At 45.3% G+C, this 19,266-nt stretch overlaps 1 protein-coding gene across 2 annotated transcripts in view; it reads left to right on the top strand.

Moving 5' to 3' along the window:
• The window catches only part of SF3B2 (splicing factor 3b subunit 2), a 104,000-nt gene that overhangs the window by 21,506 nt on the left and 63,228 nt on the right, over positions 1-19,266 (top strand). For both annotated transcript variants that reach the window (XM_077456764.1, XM_077456775.1), the window contains 4 exons: positions 1,818-1,897; positions 16,881-17,084; positions 17,369-17,494; positions 17,680-17,760. In XM_077456764.1, the coding sequence (XP_077312890.1) occupies positions 1,818-1,897; positions 16,881-17,084; positions 17,369-17,494; positions 17,680-17,760 (491 nt within the window). The remainder of the gene's footprint in view (positions 1-1,817; positions 1,898-16,880; positions 17,085-17,368; positions 17,495-17,679; positions 17,761-19,266) is intronic.

The raw sequence follows: 19,266 nt of genomic DNA, 5'->3' as shown, positions 1-19,266 counted from the left end.
TGTTTTCCTTCTGTGTCTCCTTTTCCTTGTCTCCCGATCTGATGGCTTCACTTCTCTCTATGCACTTACACTTGCTTCTCACGTTTACTGTCTTCTCACTCCTGTTGGTTTTTTGAATGGACATAATCTGCCTGGGTGGGCGAGGTCTCCAGACGTCATACGTTTCCATGACATCAGCGGCCCCAGCCCTGGCAGCGTCCCCGTTGCCTAGCTATCGCCGGCAGCAGTGCGCGGACAGCAATCGCTGTTTTGATTGGATCCGACCTGCTGCCTAGCAACCACGGATCCCTGCACTCACGCTGTTCAGTGTCTCCGGCTCCTCCCGCCCCTGCTCTGCTAATAGATTACATTGTTGGCAGGGCAGGAGAGCCTGGAGAGGAGACACAGGCACAGCCGCACGGTGAGAGGTGACCGCGGCCTGTTAACCCTCTCCAGGCCGTGGTCAGTGCTTAACTACCGCTGTGCGGCCCGGTCATCACCAGGTATCGGACTGTGGCCCCGATGTTGATCCCGGCGGGTCCGGCCCACCGGGCAAGTGCCCGGTGTGCCCTATGGCCAGTCCGGGCCTGCACTGCTCACAAAAATAAGTCGGTCAATGGAAGCTGCATTGATATACTTAAAATGTATTGCGCTTCCTTCTGCCTTTTTTCACTCTTGCGATCCAGTTCATCTGGCGTAGTGACTACCTAAGATTAAAGCATAAACTTCTCTGTTTTCCTAAATCGGAGGGCAGAACAGGTCTCCCAGATTTCAAAATATATCATACCTCCGCAATTGTATCTCGCCTACTGGAGTGGTTTTCTTGCCTTTTAATCAAAGCCTCTACCTTGGTGGAGCAAGGTATGTCTCGATAGACCTTCGTGCTCTACTCTAGGGCTATAATAACCTGTTTAAAATCCCTTGCTACACTTTCCCCTGCTACGGTTGCCACAATTTAAGTTTGGTATCTCAGGATGCTATTCACTCTCCTCCAACCCGAGCCCATTAACTTCGTTATTCAACAATCCAGCTCTTCCGGAGGGCAGACAGGTGTTGGTTTTTAATACATATGACAGATCTTCCTGCATCCTTATTAAAGAGGGATTCCACTGGAAACAAAAATATTAAAAGCCAGCAGCTCTAAATACTACAGCTGCTGACTTAATAAATGGACACTCCCCTGTCCCAGGGTCCAGCTGCTGCTGCCACCGCCATTCTCGGTGAGGGAATCAGGAAGTGAAGCGTTGCGGCTTCACTTCCCGGTTCCCTACTGCGCATGCGCGAGTCGTGCAGCGCAATGGGAATGGTCTGCGCTGTCTCTGGGGCCCGTATTGCCTCTTTACTGCCTGCCAAATGCCTCTGAAAATTGATCTGTGCATGGATTGCTTTTCAGAGGAGCAGCAGTCCTTGCTGCTATCACAAACAAGCCCTACAGAACAATTCTGATGGTACAGGAATGGGGAGGGGGCAGGATTAAATGTAATATATACACCCACGCATACAGACGTGTATGAAGCCCTTTTAATACGAATCTATCTTCTAGCACAGTATCTTTCTAGTTTCCTTATTCAGCCGGGTACTGCTTTATAGGGGGAAGCGGAGAGCACAGCACACTCCCCTGAACTTTACTTTCACTTTTGAGGCTGACGGAGTTTCGTACAGTGCTGATGTACAGTTCAGTCGGAGATCATGCTCATCTGACAGCCCTTCTTGCCCCGATCCTGCGGCACACCTGAGAACCTCTGACGGCACACTGGTTGAGAGGCTGCAGTAGAGCATCTTTAAAGAGAACATCATCTTGCAAATGTTTTTCATCTATTTAATTTATTTTGTTATAGAAGAGGAAGATTACGATGATGCAAGACAAGTTTACACTGCATCGGAAACTGAAGAAGAGAGCACTGGACAAAAGAAGGAGGTATGAAAATGGAACTGAATTTTATAACAGAATAGCAGGGACTTAATCTGATCCAGGATGCGAAACTTTACCTTATTTATTCATCTGCAGGTTTAGGTTTACCTCACCATACCTCATTTATTTACAGTACCTTGATAAAGTATTTATACCCGCTTGATGTTTTCCACATTTTGTTCTGTTTACAACCAAAAACATGTATTTTATTGGGATTTTATGATGGACCCACACAAAGTGGCACTTTATTGTGAAGTGGAAGGAAAATGATAAATGGTTTTCAATACTTTGTAGAACCACCTTTTGCTGCAATTAAAGCTGCAAGCCTTTTTGAGTAGGTCTCTACCAGTTTTGCACATCTAGAGTGAAAATGTTGCCCATTCTTCTTTGCACAATAGCTCAAGCTCCATCACATTGAATGGAGAGTGTCTGAACGCCATTTTTTTTTTTTAGTCTTGCCACAGATTCTCAATTGGATTTAGGTCTGGACTTTGACTAGGCCATTCTAACACCTGATTATGCGTGGATCTGAACCATTCCATTGTAGCTCTGGGTGTATGTTTGAGTATAAATGGTGAACCACTAAGAGAAGTATAATTCTCAGTATGACGTTGCCAACATCCCAAACAATTTAAGTAAAGACTCTAAAAAAGGGCATAAGTACCCCCCCCCCCCCGGTACAATGGGACTTTATGGGTGATCAATGCGGAAATCATGTATCGTAACATATTAAAAAAAAATTATTTAAAAACACGTGTTTGCTAACAAATCAATAATTTGTATCATACATTTGTATAAACCAACAAAACAAAATGCTTATAGAAAGCTAATACAAATTCCAGTAGGTGTGAATTTTTCTCCTTTGGCCTGACATGTTTCAGGAATTGTATCCCTTCCTCAGAGGCATTATAGGAGAGAGTGCAAGTACATTCTGAAAAAGAGCAGGAATACTGGTTTTAACATGACATTTCAAAATGGCATCAACATTTTGGCACGTGAGCATATCCAACATATACTGAAATTGTACACGATTTTTTTGGTAGAGATATTAAAATCAAAGTTTCATGGAAAGGGGCTGCTGCCTGTCCATCGAGAACAAAGATGAACCCCGTCTGGGCTTGGTACAGCCATTGCAAGGATCCCCACGCGAAGAGCTCCCACAGTCCCGCCACAAACCAATTACAATAGATGGTCAAAAAAAATTCCTGTTCTAATAAAATAGAACTGTATGTATAAATATACAGAGAAATGAAAACGTGTTAAAGATATATAGCTTAAATGGCCAAAATATTGGTAGCATACAATACATATGTAAATGACAGACTATTATTGTAAAATTTTATGGTGAGAGCAGAAAGAGAGAAACCAAAAAAATGCTCTCTTCCCCATCTTCAAATGATGTTTAAATGTATGAAAAAAGATTTAAACAGTGGCCACAAAAAAAAAAAATATCTTCTGGCTTACCAAAATACCTAAATGTATATATGTGGCTCAGATGTTGCTTCTGAGGGTTAGAAGCTATTCAAAGTGTCTTTTTGGCCGAATTGAATGCTGCCTGGGCCTCGTAGCTGAAGAAACGAGGTCTTGCGTGTAACTCTTCTCTTCTCCTCTTAGAGCGCTGGACCCTGGGATCCAGTACTTTTTGGTATTAAGGCCATAAAGTTTTTACTGGCGGTAGTGCTATTGGAGGTCCAGGATTGTGAGTTTCCTCGCATCCCCAGCTCCTGAAGGTTTAACGGACCCACTGTGAAGGGTGAAGATTGGGTCTGTTGGTTTACCACAGAAAATCCTGCGGTGGGAAAGGTATGTGGAGTTTTCTAAGAAGTTTCTCGAATCGCCTTTCGGGACAACCCCAGAGAGTGTAGCTCCACCTTCTCAGGAAATGCGTGCCCACTTAAAAAACCTCCCCTCTTCCATCATGGCTTCAGTTATTGTGTTTCCTCCATAGTGGAAGCATGGGCCTGGAACCAGGGAAGCTACACACTCTTCGGGGGAGAGCAGGCTTACCGGTGGTGGAGTTTGTTTTTCAGATGGCCTGCCAGCAGCCCCTCCAGGGGCGATGGGTGGTCTGGTGCTCCCGGTCCTGCCATCTCAGGGGAGTGAGGACAGTCAGAGGGCCGGCGTCATGTTCCTGGAGTCTGCTGGTTAGCTCAGGGAGGGCTCTATAGCTGGCGGGGGTTGCTGCAGGTCAGCGGCATATCTCCGTTTTTTCGGATCCAGGTCCCGGCTGGCAAGTGTGTCGTTTCCGGCGACGCAGGGCGCTCTGAGGGGGAGTGGTACCATGGTTCCAAGAGCCTGGAACGCAGGGACTAGGGGGCGGGTCAGGTGACCGGCGCTTCCACATATTGTCAGTTAAAGCGGCGCAGTGCCGAATCGCAAAAAGTGGTCTGGTCTTTGACCAGCAAATTGGTCCGGTCTGAAAGTGGTTAAACTGTATGTCGTTTCAGGAAAAATCGCTAGGAAAGCCTAAACCAAGCCAGAGGAAATGCCCTTCTTGCAAGAACCCCCCTAGAGATTCATGACAGAAGGCGATGTGCAGAGTTTGTATCAAGGAATTGATGGAGGAGGAGACATCCCAGCAGTATAAGGATCTGTTTTCCTCGGTCAAAGAGCTGACAAACTCACTGAGTTCGGTCAGGTCCACCCTGATACAAAACCCATCAGGGCAGGCTGAACCTCAGAACCTACCACCTAGTCCTAAGGCATCTTCATCTAGACCAGTAGAGACTGAGGACTCGGGCAATGAAGGGGGGGAGTACTCTTGTCTCCCTCAGGGATCCTGAAAAGGAGGAAGAGGATAGCAGGGCCTCTGTACAAGTTATCACTAGAGGAGGTAGATGACATTTTAAGGGCAATCTATACTACTCTGGAAATTCAGGAGAAAAAAAGGTACAATTGTCAATCCACGACAACATGTACCAGGTGATGGACGAAACAAAACGCAGTTTTTCCGGTCCATAGGGTCCTTTTGGATTCAGTTAGAGTGGAAGGACCCAGAAAGAGCCCCTTTTTTCTCCAAGTCCCTCAGGAGGAGGTTCCCCTTTGAGGACAAGGAGGTATTTGAGGATATGGGAATCTTAAAGGACCTAGCCTTTGAGGATATGGGAATCTTAACGGATCCGATGGACAAAAAAGATGACTCCATCCTCAAAGCCTGGAATGCAGCATCAGTTAGTCTTAAGCCAGCTATGGCTGCTACGGTGGTGTCAGGAACCTGGAATGCTGGGTGGAAAAACTAAAAAGCCATGTAGAAGCAGGTACGTCTCTCAAAGATCTTTTAGAATCTTTTCCCCTAATTTTGAATGCAGTCAAGTATATGGCGGACGCTTCAGCGGAGTCTGTTAAGTTAGTTGCAAGGTCTTTGGCTCTAGTAAATTCAGCCAGGAGGGCAATCTGGCTGAAAACATGGTCAGGGGACACAGAGTCTAAGGTCAAGCTATGTAGCTTGTCCCTTTTCAGGAGATCTTCTTCTCTTTGGGCCTGACTTGGAATCAGTTGACAGGACAGCTGACAAGAAAAAGGCTGCCTGGGCTAAGAAAAAGCAAACCGTCCAGAAAATTTTTCGTGCTCTTCAACAGTCCCATAAGAGCCAGTGGGGCTCCCAGAGGAGTAGAGGTAGGGGCGGAGTTCCCTTTAGTTCTCCCCCAGATCAGGCCTCTAAAATTAAGCGACAATCTCACCCCAGTGGGGGGGGGGGGGCAGATTGTCAGCTTTTTGCGAGCAGTGGGAACAGCCCTACCAACGGACCAGGAGAAAGCTTCTGCGATGATGTGCCTGTTACAGGAACTGATACAGCAGGAGGTCATGATCCAAGTTCGAGAAAGTCAGGAGGGCAGGGGTTTCTACTCCCATATATTTCTGGTGGGGAAACCTTCACGGAAGTACTGTTTTGATCTTAAACCTAAAAATTCTGAACAGGTCCAATACGGTACAAACATTTCAGGATGGATACGATTTTATTTATTTTTTTCCATCACAAAGTTATTGACCTCGGGCTGTTTCATCTCGTCCTCCCCCAGAGTCTTTAAAAAGATTATGGCGGAGGCCTTGCAAACCCTGAAGTTAAAGGGGATTTCCCTTATCTGGACGACCTTTTATTTTTTGCGGACTCCAGGGAGCAGCTCTTAGTGAATCTTCGGACGTCCCAGTCTCACTTAAAAAGTCTGGGGTGGCTTCTGAACCTGGAGAAGTCAAATCTGGTACCCGCGCAGGAGATGAATTTTTTGGGTTATTCCATAAACTCCGTTCTTCTTGCCACTAGAAAAGCGAGAAAAGATACAGTCAGCAGTGAAGCAAGTGCAGAGCAACCAGCCAGTTTCGGTCAGGTCGGCCATGGCAGTTCTGTGCCTGCTTACAGCAGCAATCCCTGACATCCAGTGGACCAGGTTACACTCCAGACTCCTATCAAGATCCCCTAGAGAAACGGATAAGGATCTCTAAAAAGACAAAAAAGGCTCTCTGGTGGTGGAGACACCAGGCAAACCTGACAGGTTTTCCCTTGGACAAGCATCTGATGATGGACGCAAGTGCCTGGGGGGCTCACCTGGATGGTCAGACGTCTCAGGGGGTCTGGTCCAAGGGGGAAGCTCAAAGGTCTTCCAACTGGAGAGAGCTGAAGGCAATCTTTCTGGGTTTGTTGGCCTTTCAGCAGGTATTGAGGGTTCGTCACGTTCAGGTGTTGTCAGACAACACGACCGCAGTAACCTATATAATGAAGCAGGGGGGAACCAGGAGCAGAGGTCTGATGGAGTTGGCCAGTCTCTTGTTGACCTGGGCAGAGCAGAATACAGCTTCACTGTCTGCAGTTCATCTGAAAGGTTCTCAGAATCTGTTCGCAGCTCTTCTAAGCAGGCGGAAGCTGATAGAAGCAGAGTGGGGTCTGAATCAGGAAGTCTTCCTGATGAATTCCAAGGCTTGGGGTCTTCCCCAAATAGACCCTTTTGCCAGTCAGAAAAATTCAAAAGTAAGACTATTCTTTTCTCTTCACCGAGTGGATGAAGCAGTAGGTCTGGATGGGTTTGCCCACCCTTGGCATTACCAGCTGTGCTATGCTTCCCCCCCCCCCCCCCCCTCACTGGTTCTCAGAAAATTCAGAGAGGAAAAGACTGATCTGATTCTAGTCACTCAGTTTTCGCCAAAAAGACCTTTATTTGCGGTGCTTCTAAATCTAGCCACGAAAAGACTTCCATCCGGAAGTGGAGTTTCTGCAGCTAACCGCCTGGTTTCTGAGGAGGACCTATTGAAAGCAAGGTGGTAAAAACCCTGCTGTCTAGAAGGAAAGAAGTGTCGCAGGTGATTTTTATATGAAGGTCTGGAAAAAATTTAATTCCTGGTGTGCGTCCAGAGACCTCAAAGTCAAGAGCGTGGTGTCCGTTCTGGAGTTTCTCCATGAGGGAATGGAGAAGGGTCTAGCAGACAGCACCCTGAAGACTCAGGTGGCAGCCTTATAAGTTTTCTTTGAAAATACATTATAGAAACTTTAATCTATAGATTGTTTTTTTTTTTTTTTTGGGCTCTAGCTCGAAGTAGGCCAGATTTCTAAGACTTTCTAAGTTGGGATTTGTCTACTGTTTTGCAGGGTCTCTTGGAAGCTCCGTTTGAACCCTTACGAGAAGCTTTACTTCAGAAGGTGGTTCTCAAAACAAATTTTCTAGTGGCCATTACCTCGGCGAGGAGGATCAGCGAGCTACAAGCCTTGGTGGTTACAGAACCTTTCTTAATGGTATTTGCGGACAGATTGGTCCTTCAGACAGACCCATCATTTCTACTCAAAGTATCTTCAGCCTTTCATCATACACAGGAAATAGTGTTGCCTACCTTTTCTGCAACTCCAGCTAATGCAGGGGAGGAGGCTTTCCACACATTAGACGTGAGAAGATGTTTGCTGCAATTTCTCAAGATCACCAAGGCGTTTAGAAGATCAAACGCCCTTTTTGTGGTCTTCTCGGGACCACGCAAGGGAGAGAGCTTCAAAAAGTAGGCTGGGTAGGTGGCTTAAGCTGGCTATAGCAGAAGCCTATAAAGCTATAGGAGAAATGCCTTCCTCTGGTATTGCTGCTCATTCTACCAGATCTACGGCAGTTTTCCTGGGCTAAAAGGGCTGGTGCGACGCCTGAACAGATTTGCGAGGCTGCCACTTGGTTCAGTTATTCAACGTTTCTCCGGCACTACCGTCTGGATTTACTGTCTGCGGCAGATCAGGCCTTTGCCAGGAAGGTACTGCAGGCAGTAGTCCCACCCTAGGGTAAGTTTCTCGGTTATCCTCTCCGGGGTTGTCCTGAAAGGAGTTTCAAGAAAGACTTAGTTAGACTTACCGGTGACGGTATTTCTAAGAGCCTTTCAGGACAAGCGTTACTTCCCTCCCCTAGGTTAATTTTCATAGTAGTATTAAGTATCTATCATAGTTGTGTGGTTTTCTGTGCCTTGTTTTCCAGTGTCTGAAGACCACAATAACTGAAGCCATGGTGGAAGAGGGGGAGTTTTTAAAGTGGGCATGTATTTCCTGAGAAGAAGATGGAGCTACACTCTCTCCGGGGAAATGCCGTCACTGGTAAGTCTAAGTCTTTTTTTTTTAATTTTCTTATGATTGTGTCCTTTTAGATTTTTTTTTAATCGAAAAAACAAACTTTATTGATAAAAGGAAACAGAGAAGATGACATACATAGTAGGCATACATACGGTACATCTAGTAACAAGGGCCGTTCTGGCCAAAACAGCATTGCATACATGAGTGCTTTGGGTTAGCTGTGCTGTATAGAGTTCAGACACTCATCTTGGGTATAGTCAGCATAGAGCTAATTTGTGTCAGGGAGGGGGAGCAGACAGAGAAAAAAAAAAAGGAAGGGGGAAGGGGAAGGGGACATAGTGCAAGTAGGCCCATGAGGTGGAGGAAGCACAGAAAGGGGAAAGCAGAGGGGGAGGGAGGCAAGGGATCAATATATCAACATTTCAAGTACATGTCTCCCCATCCCCCAACCATCTACCCCAGACCCGCTCGTATTTAAGTGGACATCCTCTATGCGTATAGATCAGTTTCTTATATGGGAGGGTATCGTTAACCTCTTTCTTCCAGCATTGGATCGTAGGGGGGAGGGCCTGCATCCAGCCACGAGCAATCACTTTTCTCGCCAGGAACAGCGTTTCATGCAAAAAGGTGCGAAGGGATTTGTCAGCGTCTAATTCTGGCAATAGACCAAGCAGGCACAGCTTTGGGTCAAGGCTAGCAGGAGAGCCCATCTGGTCATGGAGAAAGCGAATTACCTGCATCCAGTATGTTTGGATAACCGCACAGGACCATATGAGGAGATAGAAACAGCCTGGAGCGTGGTCGCATAAGCGGCATCCTGGATTATACGAGGGTTTGAACCGTGCTATCTTCTGGGGGGTCAGGTATGTCCTATGGATAATGTACAGCTGTGTGAGGCGGTCCGACAGCCTGGGGGAGACTCTCTTCACATCCCCCAAGACTTCATCCCACTCCTCATCCTCAATTATTCCAACATCCACCTCCCATCTGGCTTTAGCAGCATAGGCCAATGCCCCAGTGCCTGGTAGACGGATGGTGGAGTAAAGGGTGGAGATCAACTTGGTTGGCTCAGCACCCGTGACTATATCCACTATAGGGGGGACTGTCAGGGTGGGGTTGGAATCGGCAAATTGAGTCTGTATCGCGTGTCGGAGCTGTAAATATCTGAAGAAGAGGTGGTTAGGGAGTGTGAATTCTTCCTTTAGCGTTTGAAAGGATTTAAGCCCAGTGTTAGTCATAATTTGGTGCATGTATAGGATGCCGTAGCGTGTCCAAGCTGCGGGGTCCGGAACGGACAGCAGTTCGGGCAACTGAGTGTTAAACCAGAGAGGAGTGTAACAATGAAACTGTGGGGTCCCAAGTTTTTTTAGGGCCGTCCGCTATACCCTCGGGTGGTGCGTCAACATGTCTTTGTGATGGGGGGAACGTCATGGCAAATGGGGCCCTAAGGACTGACTGAAGTGGGGTGTGGGCAGGGTCGTCAGGGCGTTTACAAAGTAATGTCTGGTATCTTGGCAGCTCGCTCTTGTCAAAGTGATAAAAATGGGACAACTGGGAGGCAAGATAATAATCCTGGAGATCTGGAAGAGCAGCCCCTCCCATTGTCACCGGGTTCTTCAGAATTCTCCAAGACAATTTGTGTCTGCTGTGACCCCATATAAATGAATTAAGAATTGATTCAATCGTCTTGAAACATTTTTGTGGTATATACAGGGGTGCATGCCGCACCAAATAAAGTATCTTGGGCAGGAGTATCATTTTGACCAGACTGATGCGTCCCATAACACCCAGAGGTAGTCTGGCCCAGGTTTGTGTCTTGTTCTTAATCAGGGTGTAGAGGGGTTCAATGTTAAGGGGTACATAGTCCGTCAGCAATCTGGTGACCTGCACTCCTAAATACTTGACCACTGAAACCCTAGGGAGATTTAGAGGAGGGGACGTGGGTACAGAGGGGAAATGATCAAGCGGAAGGATCTGGGATTTAGACCAGTTGATACTCAGACCCGAATGACTACCAAGACTGTCTATGGTGTGAAGGGCTGCAAGAAGGGAGGGACCCGACTCGGCTAAGTAGAGGAGTGTATCGTCAGCATACAGCCCGATCTTTTCTTCCAAATTCCCTATCCTAAGGCCGCGAATACTGGAGTCTGCGCGAACCATAATAGCCAGTGGCTCCACAGCCAACGCATACAGCATGGGAGAAAGGGGGCAACCTTGTCGAGTCCCTCTCTCCAGCGGGAACTGATCGGAGAGCCAACCGTTCACAAACGTCCTTTAAATTTAGTAAGTGTTATCATTCCTATGTGTCACCACTGGGCGCTGTATTGAGCACTTTCCGTCTCATGCTTCTCGGAAAGCCCACGTTGTGTCTAAGAAGCAGCTGCTGTTTCTTCTTGGGGAAAGAGCGTCACAAGAAGGGGAAAAAAATGGCATGCTTTGCGGTGGCTTCCAGATCCCCCATCGCCATTCCTCCCTGTAGATCCCGTAGGATCAAAAGCCTGTGCTTGCACGGGAAAGAACTCTTTTTAGAAAAAAAGGGGAAGGGCTGTAGGCAGGGCTTAGCTCGGCACTTGCGTCCTCCGTCCAGCGCGGGAAGGCATATTTTTCAAAGGCATTGTTTGTGCTGTTACATGCTGCTGGAGGGACATGAGCAAAGGTGGCATTTAAGAGGTTTGGTGACATAGGCATTCCTTTTGACACATTTACTACTGAATCAGGCTGAGCATTAATGACAGCAACAGGACTGGACTATTGCTCAAGCAGTGGATGCCCTCCTTCTGGTAGTACCTCTGCTTTGGGCATCAGGCTATGAGCAGAAGGAGGGGTAATAACACCTCAAAGGGCTATAGAAAAACTTCTACAGTCACACACAAGCCTAGAACCATCTCAAAAAAGATGGCATCCTCTCCTGAGAGTAATATGGCCAGAGTGAGTGAGCACCTGTCTATTAATGAGGTTTTTCTTCAACCATTTTAAGCTTGGAGCAAAGAATGGATGCTTTACTTCCCAGAGTGGGACTAATCGCAGCAGGTCCCCGTCCATCGCTCAGGACCCTCTTGCTGAGGAACAAGAAGCGAGAGATGGCAAATTTCTTTCAAAGGACCAGGAAGAGGCTGAAGTCTCCTCTTCCAAAGAACCTGATATAGAAGTGTCAGGATCGCAGGAAAGATTGTTGGTACAGTCTCACTGAATTGGTCCACTTCACATTTTTACTACCAATAACGCAGTCAGTCCAGGAGATCACTTCTGGTTTGGGTTCACTACAGCCTCCCCAATCAGTTCATTCTTTTCCTATCCATTCATGGCTAAGGAAGCTAATGTATTCTGAGTGTGAGTACCCAGATCAACAGCTTTTTTTCTTTTAAACATGCTTCTTCTCCAGTGACGGGGGCATCAGTCTCCAGGCAGTTATGACTGCCTCCACCGTCACGTTCAAGAGCTAAACCTGAAGGTCAATCCCAGGGCCAAAAAAGGACCTGGTGGAAGAAACCCACAAAACAGAATACTAAAGCCTTCTTATGAAGGTGCGCCCCCGCTCGCTCGAGTGGGGGGATGGTTTCTAGTTTTCAAAGATCTGGCAGGAAGTCAAGACGGGTGGCTACCTCAATTTCTCTAGGTTACCAACTAAAATTCCCATCTCCTCATTTTCTCAGCTCAAACGTTCCCAGAGATCCAGTGAAAAGACTTTCTAGCTTTGGATCATCTCTTGTCTCATAGTGATATCGGTAGTCCCATTGGAAGAGCAAGGTTTGGGGTTTTATTCAAACCTGTTCACAGTTCCAAAACCAAACGGGGTTGTCAGACCCATTTTAGATTTATACCGGTTTTTGAATATCCATTCTTTTAGCAAGGAGTCAATCCGATCTGTAGTTTCCATCCTACAAGGGGGAGAACTTCTGGTGTCAATCAACATCAAGGATGCTTATCTACATGTGACGATTTTCCCCGCTCACCAAAAAATTCTATGCTTCAAGGTAGAAAATCTTAAAGCGGAGCTCCATCTTAAGTGGAACTTCTGCTCATTTGAACCCTCCCCCCCCTCCGGCGCCACAATTGGCACCTTTCAGGGGGGAGGGGGTGCAGGTACCTGTACAGTACAGGTATCTGCACCCACTTCCGGCGTAGATTCTGCAGAAGCTATGACCCTTTCCGCAGAATCTACGCCCCTTTCCGAAGGTCCCCCGCTGACTCCTGGGAAACACACGGATCCCAGAGACAGCGGGGACCATCCTTATTGCGCAGCTCGACTCACGCATGCGCAGTAGGGAACAGGGAAATGAAGCCGCAAGGCTCCACTTCCTGATTCCCATACCCAAGATGGCAGCGGCAGCACCCCGAGAGACGATCGAGAGATCGGCTTTGGGTGCCGACATCGCGGGCGTGCTGGGCGGGTAAGTGTCATTATTTTAAAAGTCAGCAGCAGCAGTATTTGTAGCTGCTGGCTTTTATTAAAAAAAAAAAAAAAACGGCGGACTCCCGCTTTCATTTCCAGTTTGTAGCTCCTGCCTTTCGGTCTAGCTACTGCACCTTGAGTGTTTACAAAGGTCCTGGCTCCCTCTTTAACAATGCTAAGGGCTCAAGGTATAACAGTACTAGCTTACTTGGACTATCTACTCTACTCTTGATAGATCAATCGGTAGCCTGCTTAAACCAAACTTTGGTCACCACAGTCAGCCACCTGGAATACCTAGGATTGCCAACCTAGAGAAATCCTCCTTAAAACCATCAAGGAGATTGCAATACTTGTGGCTGATCATAGATACAACTCAGAGGAGGGTGGTTTTGCCCCAGGAAAGGATCAGTTCCATAAAGGAACTTATTCAGTTTGTCAAAACAAAGAGGAATCCTTCTATTTGACTTTGCATGAAATTATTGGGAAATATGGTGGCTTCTTTCAAGGCCGTTCCTTATGCACAGTTTCATTCAACACTGCTGCAAAATAATATCCTGTCAACTTGGAACAAGAAGGTCCAAGCTGTGGACTTCCCAATGCGTTCACCCCCCAATGTGCATCAGAGCCTCAATTGGTTGATATCCAAGAATCTTCAAAAAGGGAAATCCTTTTCTACCAGTTACCTGGAAGGGGGTAACAGATGCCAGCCTTCTGGGCTGGGGAGCAGTCCTGGAAGAAGCCTATGTCCAAGGGAAATGGTCCAAATCAGAGATTAGCTTGCCTATCAATATTCTAGCGATTCGGGCAGTACGCCTGGCCCTGGCGGCCTGGGCATCCAGACTACGGATTTGTCCTGTCAGAATCCAACCTGACAATGCCACAGCAGTGGCCTATATCAATGATCAAGGGGGCATGAGAAGTCATGCGGCCCAGAAAGAGGTGAATTGTGTTCATTCTTGGGCAGAAAACAACATTCCTTGCCTATCAGCAATTTTCATTCCAGGGATAGAGAATTGGTAAGTGGACTACTTAAGTCGGCAACAAATTTTCCTGGGAGAATGGTCCATTCATCCTGAAATCTTTCTGTCAATGTGTAAAAAAAAATGGGGAGTTCCAGACGTAGCTCTGTTTGTGCCCAGGTTCAACAACAAGGACAAGGGATCCAATGGCATACGGAACAGATGCCTTGGTCTTTCCGTGGGATCAGTTTTCACTGATCTATACGTTCCCTCCTGTTCTGCTGCTTCCGCGCCGTCTTCGCAGGATCAAGCAAGAAGGGAAGGAGTTGATTCTGGTGGCCCCAGCATGGCCCAGGAGATCTTGGTTTTCTGAGATGATAAAGGTGGAGGTAGGGGACCCTTGGACCCCATCACTGTAGCCAGACCTTCTCTCGCAAGGGCCAGTATTCCATCCTACCTTAAAAACGCTAAATTTAACGGTTTGGCTGTTGAGACCCACATTCTAAAGGACCGTGGGCTGGCACCTTCAGTAGTTTCTACTTTGGTTAATGCTAGGAAGCCGGCCTCCAGAGTCATATACTATAGAGTCTGGAAGGCATATGTCTCCTGGTGTGTATCCAGGGGTTGGCACCCCAGAAAATGTCATAGGTAGGATCCTTGAATTCCTACAGATGGGATTAGAAATGAAGCTGGCCTTGAGTGCTATCAAGTGCCAGGTGTCAGCCTTAGAGGGGATGGATATATTCATGATGCTGATTGTTCACTAAGGTTCTCTAACAAACCTCTAAGGCAGTGATGGCGAACCTTGGCACCCCAGATGTTTTGGAACTACATTTCCCATGATGCTCCACTACACCGCAGAGTGCCTGAGCATCATGGGAAATGTAGTTCCAAAACATCTGGGGTGCCAAGGTTCGCCATCACTGCTCTAAGGGCTTCACAGAACATCTGTATTTGAGATTAAATTACACACAGGTGGACTCTATTTACTAATTAGGTTACTTCTGAAAGCAATTGCTTCCACTAGATTTTAGTATCGATATAATGGGGGATTCATACAAATGCACGCTACATTATATAGATATTTGTAAAAAAAAAAAATTTGATTTTTTTTTTATCATTTTCCTTCCACTTAACAATTATGTGCCACTTTGTGTTGGTCTGTCACCTAAAATCCCAATAAAATACATTTATTTTTGGTTGTAACAATGTGGAAAATTTCAAGGGGTATGAATGCGTTTTTTTTTTTTTTTTTTTTTTTTTTTCAGGCACTTTATAATTTTGCTTGAAAATGAAACCAAATCCATGATTTTTGTACAGTAGGTTATAACCCATTTTCTAATCCAGGGTTATTACCCAAGTCTATTTTCATTTGTTTTTTTGGGGGGGTCTGGAGGGAAGGGGTTTTCCTTCATTTGCTATCCTGTAGCCAAATCTGGAAGTGAGAGGAAATCTCCCCAAAGTGAAAGGAATCCCATGGTGTGACCAGGGGCTCCCTTGCAAGATTTCCAATCCATTCCTGTTCAGATGGCAGCCCAAAATTTGGGAATTTTACTTTCAATGATAATGTTAAACAGGTCAAAGATGAAGTAAATATTCCTAACTGGGGCACAGACAGCAAAAAAGGTGTGCTAATCCCTCTCCACTGATCCAAAACTAAAACAAAAGTTTTGCTTTTAGTTACTTTGTTTCCCAAAACTGGTACATTCGAACCATGCAGTAATTGATTCTCATTTGCTTGTTTTCTCGAATAAACTGTCAAGCCATTGAAGAATAGTGTCATAACTGATCACATGTGTAACGCTTTGGCAACTGCAGATGAAACGGGCTAGAATGGCAGCTTCCTTGGCTTTAACTGCTTGAGGACCGTCCCCCATTGCACATTTATTGCTAGTGGGCAGCCCCCCAGCCTAGAATCACACGTGTATGTAGAGAGAGAGATATTACTAGCACCAGAAACCGATTTGTGGATGCCAGACACTGGATGTCTGCCGGCAAAACACATAGAGCGACGATCTGCCTATGTAAAAAAAAAAGGCATATCTCAGTTCTGACGGGATAAGGCATGGATTCTGTGTTCTTGCAAAACGGGATAAAATTCATCCGTTCCCCTAGTAAAAGTAGCGCACATGTCACAAAAACACTGGCTAGGCACACTGTTAACTCTTTGATCGCCCTAGATGTTTAACCATTTCCCAACCAGTGTCGTTAGTACAGTGACACTGCATATTTTTATCACTGATTACTTTTTTAGTGTCACTGGTTTCTGAAAAGTGGCAAACGTGTCAGTGTCCAATTCTCCGCTGCAGTATCGCAGTCCTGCTGTAAGTCGCTGACCGCTTCCATTACTAGTATAGAAAAATATACCGTAGTTTTATAGACGCAATAATGTTCACATAAACCAATCGATATACACTTCTCAGGTTTTTTTTTTTTTTTTACCAAAAAACATGTAGCAGAATATATATTGGTCTGACTTTATGAAGAAAGTTGATTTCTAAAAAAAAAACAAAAAAAATTATGTTTTTTTTTTTTTTTTTATATAGCAGAAAGAAAATTGTTTTATTTTCAAAATTGTCCGTCTTTTTTGTTTCATGCAAAAAATGCAGTGGTGCTAAAATAACAAGTTTTATTTGTGGGCGAATTTTTTTTATTTTATTTTGGTACAGTGTTGCATGACCGTAAAATAAAGCAGTACCGTACCTCCAATGAAGGGGGTAAATCTTTCGGAGGTCAAGTGGTTAACGTTAGAAGGGTTTGGTTCCACTTTAAGTTGTTATAATGAAGCCTATATGGTAGAGGAGGATATGGTTTTGTAAATGATAGGAAATGTATGAGAGTAAGAAGTCTTCAAAGGTTCTATATTTATCATAGTCATGGTATAGCTAGTAGGAGGGAGTTGCCGCCATCTGGACCTGTTCTCTAAGATGCATTGAAGAGTCTCCAGCTAGTAGCTATGGCACTTGAGTGTTTTTTTTTTTTTTTTTTTTTTTGCGAAGTATGCAGGTAAATGTGTGACTACAAATGCCAAACACTGGGATCCTTAGATTGTATTGAAATATTTTTAAAGCTGAAATGGAATGTAAGGGATAAACCTTTTCTCCCCCACAGAAAAAAAGTCGTAGACGAAGAAATCGTAAGAAACGAATACGCAGACGAGCAATTGCAGTGCCTACTGTAGTGGGGGATGAGCTGAATGAGGCAGCAGAAGCTGACACAGCCGGAGGAAAAGTTGAAATAGAGTATGTTATAGAAGAGCCAGAGATTTATGATCCCAATTTCATTTTCTTCAAGAGGATCTTCCAGGCATTTAAGGTACCCCATATATTTTGCAAGTAATTTGTTTTAACGGAATACCTCTCTACCCTGTAGAATAAAAGCTAGCAATTTGTGTATGGGAGGGCTTTTAAGAAGAAAAGATCTAATTCAATGCAGTGACCAAATTAAACTATTGATCCACTAAACTCCTTTTGTGCGAGATCAAATTCCATCTTCTGACTTCAGTAACCTATCCTGAGCACTGTGCTTTTTTTCACCTGGTCTAGGGGGGTTGATGGAAGGTTGTGTTGGGTGTAACTTTGTATCTGTTTAAATTGCAGCTGACAGATGATGTTAAGCGGGAAAAGGAAAAGGAGCCAGAAAAAGTGGAGAAGGTGGAGCCAGCTGTTCCTAGAAAAAGATTTGAGGAGGAACTAATGGACAGTGACAGTGACAGCGATGATGAGGTTGGAAATCAACATGTTTTTTTTTTTTTTTCTTTAATAATTGTCTGTTATAAGGGTTTTCTCTGGGTTTTCTTTGTTAATTTTTTGTGTGATTCTAAATCTGTAGGTTTTTCATGTCTCGTTTCATGTCTGCTTCCTTTCTCATACAGTGTGATCTTAGTGTTTTCTCTTAATCTCTTTTACAGGATAAAAAACTAGATGCTGCTAAGCTGTCTAAGAAGAAATTAAGGAGAATGAATAGGTTCACAGTGGCAGAACTGAAGCAGGTAATCTAGATCTGGTGGGCCTGAAATCATCAATATAGTTATGATCGTATGTTTGCAAAACAAAGAATAAGAAAAAGAAAATGTAATTTATAACTATCTGTAACCCACCCCTTTGTCTACCGTGAATTCAATATTAAAGATTCAGTGGAGAGATGTTTGTAGATTTTTTTTCAAAATCATCCAGCGGGGTTGCTTGCCGCAGGACTGTGAGCTGAGCGTGTCTTTCTACAGATCAGAGCTTGCAATGACTGTTCCTCCTCCCTCGCACAGATGGAGGAGAGGGCCTCTTCTCCTGCCCCTCTCCTCCTGTGTGTACCATGGGAAGTTTGAAGCTTAGCAGCAGAATTTGATCATTCAGCTCCTGTCCTTCAAAATTGCCCACAGTGCACACAGGAGGAGAGGGTGGGAGGAGAAGGAGCAGATCGGCTCTCTCCTCTCACATCCGTGCGAGGGAGGAGGGATGGAGAACTGTCAGTGTAGGCTCTGAGCTGTATGAGAAACACTGTTTGGCTTATGGCGGCACTGATTAGTGCCCCGAGTATCATAAATAATGTACTCGCAGTCTTTAATTTTAATGGCTTTCCTTTCCTCACACAGTGTGGGAAGAAAGGGCTGCAAATAATTGGTAAGTTTGTTTACATGTGATCAGCTAATCATATGGTAAAGTGCTACTGTAAGTGGCCCTTTTACCATGATTTGTTTAGAACGGCGCAGGGTTGTGGGAGGATGTCCATGGGCGCCCTCCCAGAACTGGGAAGCCTGATGTTTGTATGAGGGGGTAGGGGGGACCCTTCATGGTTTCTATATATATATTTGTTTTAATGTTCTGAAGATTGTAGTTTTGCCTCTGCTTGTCTGCCTCTCTCACCAAGCATTATAAGTTATGATTGTGCTACAGACATAAGGTCCCCTGCTTCTTTTTGGGAGCCCCTCCCCTCCCCTCTATTACACAATATGAAAACAAAGTATTCTGCAAGTCAGTCTTGTGAGCGTCTTCTGAGGAAATGTTAGAGTGTGTGTGTGTGTGTGTGTGTTGAACAATAGTTTTTTTTTTTATTATTATTTATATGAGAAAATGGTGGTGCTCAAAGTACAGTGCAAAACAGCCTGTGACTAATTGTTGACAAGCAAGGAAGCCATTGTGAAATTTGAAAATACAGAGGTCAGAAGAATAATGAATATTGCCATAAAAACTGAGATTACAGGACCTTTGACATTGTGTCTTTGTCCGCAGGCATAGGTGGACTTGGTCCATCCTTGGACAGGGCACGTTTTTATCTGTTTAGTGATGTTGCCTGTGCTATCCAACCACAGCATGCAGAGGAGTTGGTGGACTGGCTTACTAAACTATCCTCATCATATCTCTCAACCGAGCTCAGACTAGTGTGCAGTACACTGCAGCTGTCAAAGCAGCTTATTCAGCCTGCTTGTACTACTCCTGTTTATAGTCCCAGCATCATGCATGGAGAAGTCAGCTGAACTATTTGAACAGTGTCAGCCACTTGC

The sequence above is a fragment of the Lithobates pipiens genome, unplaced genomic scaffold, assembly GCF_037356315.1.
Source record: "Lithobates pipiens isolate NorthernLeopardFrog02 unplaced genomic scaffold, aLitPip1_a1.2 Scaffold_10, whole genome shotgun sequence".
Taxonomy (NCBI): Eukaryota; Metazoa; Chordata; class Amphibia; order Anura; family Ranidae; genus Lithobates; species Lithobates pipiens.
Note: the sequence above shows the minus strand (reverse complement) of the source record. Positions and strands in the feature narration are given on the sequence as shown.